The sequence below is a fragment of the Lagenorhynchus albirostris genome, chromosome 2 (assembly GCF_949774975.1).
Source record: "Lagenorhynchus albirostris chromosome 2, mLagAlb1.1, whole genome shotgun sequence".
NCBI lineage: Eukaryota > Metazoa > Chordata > Mammalia > Artiodactyla > Delphinidae > Lagenorhynchus > Lagenorhynchus albirostris.
The window spans coordinates 106660520-106665163 of record NC_083096.1 but is presented as its reverse complement, the minus strand read 5'-3'; the positions used below and the strand labels follow the sequence as shown (position 1 = coordinate 106665163).

The window sequence follows — 4644 nt, the reverse complement described above, 5'->3', positions numbered from 1 at the left end:
GAATGTCCACGGCAACGCCCTCTGCCTCGGAATTTGAGGCTGTTCATCTACAATTCTCTCTGCCTGTGTGGTTTCCTCTCCGTGCCCTTCTTTCTTCCCTCCTTACCCCACCCCCCTCCCTCCCTCCTGCCTGTCCCTAAAGTCATTTTTTAAAAAGAACTTGAGGTTTTGTTTTTGTTGATGTTTTCACTTACTGGTCGCACTTTGTGTGGAGTCGGCGTTTTCGCCAGTCACACTCCTGTGCGGGAGCTTTCCAGCCCTGTCTCTGGGGGTGGGGAGATGGAGAGTGGAGGGCTGGCTCCTCTTTGGGCCCCCTCTCCACCCGCTGGTGAGTGTCTTCCTCTCTTACTTCTTTGCTTCCCGGTTGGCTGCAAGGGAGGCCGGACAGCCTGGTGCCGGGAGAGGAGGGGCAGCTGTCCGGGTCGGGGAGGGGACAGGGAGGGACAGTGACTTGCTCTTCACCGGGGATGCGGGGTGCCTGGGATGGGGTTGGACAGGGGATTGAGGGCCGGCTGTCCCCCAGGCCCCAGGCCGTGGATGAGCACTCGGGGCACCAGGGGCCTCTGCAGCTGGGGATGGGGTGCAGGAGGAGTCCGGTACATGCTGCTGTACATGGCGGCGGCGGCCGCCGCGGCGGTAGTACTGTCCATGCTGCCCAGCAAGCTTGGGTGGTAGAAATAAGGCGACGGAAACATCCTCTGCAGTGCCGAGTAATTCCCTGCCTCGGCCAGCAGCTCCAGGCCCACCGCAGTCTGCCGCTTCCACTTGGTCCTGAAATAAAAGCAGGCGTGCGTGCACCCTGCAGCTGTGGGCAGTGCCCAGGCACCAAGGCCCGTTCTCCCCCCTCACCTGCCTTCTCTTCCTCGGGGAGCACAGGAAGACTTAGAGAGCGCTGAGAACCAGGAATGAAGCACACCTCCTTGCCCCCTATCCCACCCTCTCCCTCCCAGAATCACCCAAATCCAAGTCAGTTTCCCAAACGATGCCATCAATGTCTGAGACATTCATAAATAAAATTCTCCAATCTTTGCTACCTTTTCCTGACTTTTTCCTCTGACGTTGCCCCCCCCTTATTGTTTGGCTACTGCCTGAAACTTTCCTGGAGGCCAACGGAGACTACTCTTTCTATAGGCAGTCTTCTCCCTCCTCCTCTAATTTCCTTCCCCAAGTGGCTGCCCAGCAATCCCAGAGTGTCTGCTCTCTGCCCCTCCCCCTTTCCTCCAGGCTGAGTGAGAAGAAACCGTAAACAAAGGGACACAGGGACTCCTGGGCCTTGGACCCCTGGCCCTCTTGGTCCCCAGGGCTGTGGAGACACATCTCTCTCACCAGCCTGACAGGACCTTACGGCAGGTGTTGGGGGGGGGGGCGGTTAAGAGCCAGGAAGGTGACAAGGGTTTCAAAACGGAATTCGTTTGAGGGAGGACTCTCCCATGGGGACAGTACCTCGGGGCCATTCCAGGAGGGGAAAAATGCATTTCAGGATCTTTTCTCCTCTGAGAGAGAGTAACAATTAAAACCTGTGATCAGCTCTTCTCGGTCTCCTCCCTCCCCCACCGCACCCCACTAGAAGAAGAGGCAGCAGGCCTTTTCTCAGATGCCTCCTTCGGAACGCAGGGCTGGTGGGCCCTCCATACCCGGCAGCTCCAGCCAAATTAATAAACATGTCGCCCATTTTAAATTGGCTACAAATGACACTAATGTTTTCCGACAGAATTAGGGTGGCTGAAACCGTATGTAATGAGACAGAAAATTATGGTAAAGATGACAACTGGATGGGCATTTCCAACCACACTTATGGACGATTAGAACACAAATGAGAGAAAAGGAGGGGGAGAGAAAATCGAGACAAGGGAGACAACCGTCAGGCTTGGAAACTCGGCATAACCTCGGCCCCAGACTGCACAGGTTGGGTTCACATTGCAGTTCAGGGGCCTACAAGTACTGTCAGCCCCTTTCCTAATTTCCTTTCAAGGGAAGCCGTGGTTCCTGGAGGGCTCTGAGGTGGCCAGAATAGGGGACAGACCCTCAGTCTAGATGCCTGACCGGCTGCCAACTCTACCTCTCCCAACTGCCTCACAGGAAAAGCAAGGACTTTTAAGCTGAGGCCAGTGGGTCAGCTCTTCCAGGATGGATACAGCCAGACTGTGTGACCGGCTATAGATATTTGGAACCATCCTGGGGCAGGCCCAAAATGGTGCAATGCACAGGTTTTATGGGCCTGAGTGTCTCCCACACCGATGTCTCAGTTTGAAAAGGTGTGGCTTGATTGATTTGGGGGCAAAATGGGGTAAATTTCAGCCACTCAGGTTTGAGGGAGAAACTAGCATATGTTAAGGACACTTAGAAGTGCAAAATTCTCCAAACTCCAGCTACCCAACGATCCCTTTCACCTTGGAGGTGTGGCTAATCCTTCCTCCAGCCAGAAAGCCCCCGACTGCCAGCTCAGGGCCCTCTGAGTCCTTAGTGTCTCCGAGGCCAGGAGGGAAGAAGATTGGTGTAGTAATCTTGACCTGGATGGCCAGACGCCTTTGCTCTCCCACATAGCCTCCCTTACCTGCGGTTCTGGTACCAGGTCTTGACCTGGGTGTCAGTGAGATTGAGCGCAGCTGCCAGGTCCATGCGGTCCTGCACACTCAGGTACTTCTGTCGCTCAAAGCTACGCTCCAGTTGATTGAGTTGGTGGTCGGAGAAAGCCGTCCTGGCTTTGCGAGGTTTTTTGGCTCTCACAGGGGGACTCTCTCGGCTACTCGTAATCTCCCGGTCTCCTTCCTCCTTTGTTCCTACACAGAAACCCAGACACGGCCGTAAGGTAGCCTGGAATGGGGAAGGATGGAGTGTCCTCCTGGCACACACTTCCACATTCCCAAGCCAGCTGCTGGTCTGGGGGTGGGGGAACTATACTCTGTCACCTTCCTTATAAACATACTTGGACCTTAGCCAGTATGGAGGAAGAGGACCAGCTGCTGACTAGGGAGTGTGGAGCCTTGTGCAGAGCTCCTAAGAGGGTTCCAAAAGAGTGCTGGATCTTCCCGTCTTTGGAAATGAAAATGAAAAAAAAATACTTTATGATAATGGGTCCTTTTCTTAATTGTTTCCTTGACTGGGGGGAGACCCTGTCCCTTTCCATTACTGTTTTCACCCTGACTTCATATTTTCTTATGTGTTAGTTTTTAAAAGGTCTTTCAACTTTTTTTTTATTTTTGAGAAGGGGGCACTTTTTTCATTTTACTTCTCCTGTTTACTAAAAGTTATAGGCGTTTGTTTTCCTTTTTTCAGATGCACTTGGGAAATGTTGGATCAAGCTCTCTGCAGCTGCTTGCATCAGGTCTCTTAAAGCTTCAGAAAGAATGTCTCCCAGACACTGCGTTCAGCTCAAAATCACTGAGCCCATCCAGGTGACAGCCCAGAGATTTCCGGATTCTATTTGTCAACTTTGGTTTTTTACTGAAATGCTGGGAAATCGATATGTCAATCCCTCTGTTTGTACCCGTTTTTGCTGCGCTCCTTGATCTTCCCTGCAGGAAGAACCATAATCTCTCTAATTGACCCACTGGGGAGGTTGGTGCACAAAAAATCGCCAGGCCAGACTGTACATCTGTTTTGGGCACTATTATGCTAATGATACAATAGTAAAATGAAGAGGCAATATCCTACCTTCCAGACAGTCGGCACACACCTTTCCCAGGGAGGACAAAGATTAATAATAATAATAAGCTTATCAGTAAAGGGAAAAAAGAGAACTCTCCTCATATGTTAAACTCTTTTGCTATGCAAAGACCAGAACACTTATGAAATTCTCTGGGGAGAAGGTGGGAAAAGGGAGTTGAAGGACAATTCCATTGCCATCTTTTGATTTTACAAAAATAGATATCCAATTCCATAAAATTTTACTTTCATAAATGCTACCTCCCAATTTACTTGTAAGGGGCCAAAACTCTTACTGAAATACAGATATTCAGTTAGCGCCATGGGGTAGGAAGATTATTTTTTTTAATTGGAACTCTATAATTTTTTACCGTGTGGCCTTCCCTATATTAATCACGATCTAATAATTTTTTTAAAAAAGTTTCCCTGTTAATCGCTTCGGAATTTTTCCCTTCGCTATATCTGATAATTCCCGTTCCAGTGTTCAGAAAATACGGTGTGTAGGAAGAATGGAATGATTTGCATTAAATAATAAGCACCACGTTGTGATCACACCCCTAGGCGCTACGAAACACTAAAGTATTTCCCGTCAGATACCCTCCGCCTCTGCCCCCTTCCTAATAAATTAAAATGAAGTAAAACAAAGAAAGGAGCTGGATGGCGGTGAGGGTTGGGAGGTAGAAATGTAACAATAATCAGAACTTGGGACGAGTCTCCAAATCGCACGCCCAGGCCTCCCTCCCGCTTGCAGTTTTTGACCGTGGCGCTATCGCCTTAGAAGCTGAGAATCGCCTTCGAATCCCAGCAGAGATTCGTGGGAGACAGAAGGGGAGACAGGGAAGCAAGAGGAGGAGAAGCTAGACGGCTGAGGGAGCCAAGGCGGCGCGACTCACCGTGGCATTTGATGTCGCTCTGGGACTCTTCCCGCTTGTCGAGTTTGGTTTTGCTGTCCTCCTGCTCGAGCTTTGGCCTGAAGCTCTCGTGTGCTGCGTTGCTCTC

At 50.7% G+C, this 4644-nt stretch overlaps 1 protein-coding gene across 1 annotated transcript in view; it reads right to left on the bottom strand.

The window, feature by feature from the left end:
* Positions 1-458: 458 nt before the first annotated feature.
* BARHL2 (BarH like homeobox 2) overlaps positions 459-4644 on the bottom strand; it is a 4820-nt gene continuing 634 nt past the window's right edge. The window contains exons 2-4 of the mRNA XM_060141912.1: positions 4539-4641; positions 2555-2780; positions 459-771 (exon numbers count right to left, since the gene is read on the bottom strand). Of these exons, the coding sequence (XP_059997895.1) occupies positions 459-771; positions 2555-2780; positions 4539-4641 (642 nt within the window). The remainder of the gene's footprint in view (positions 772-2554; positions 2781-4538; positions 4642-4644) is intronic.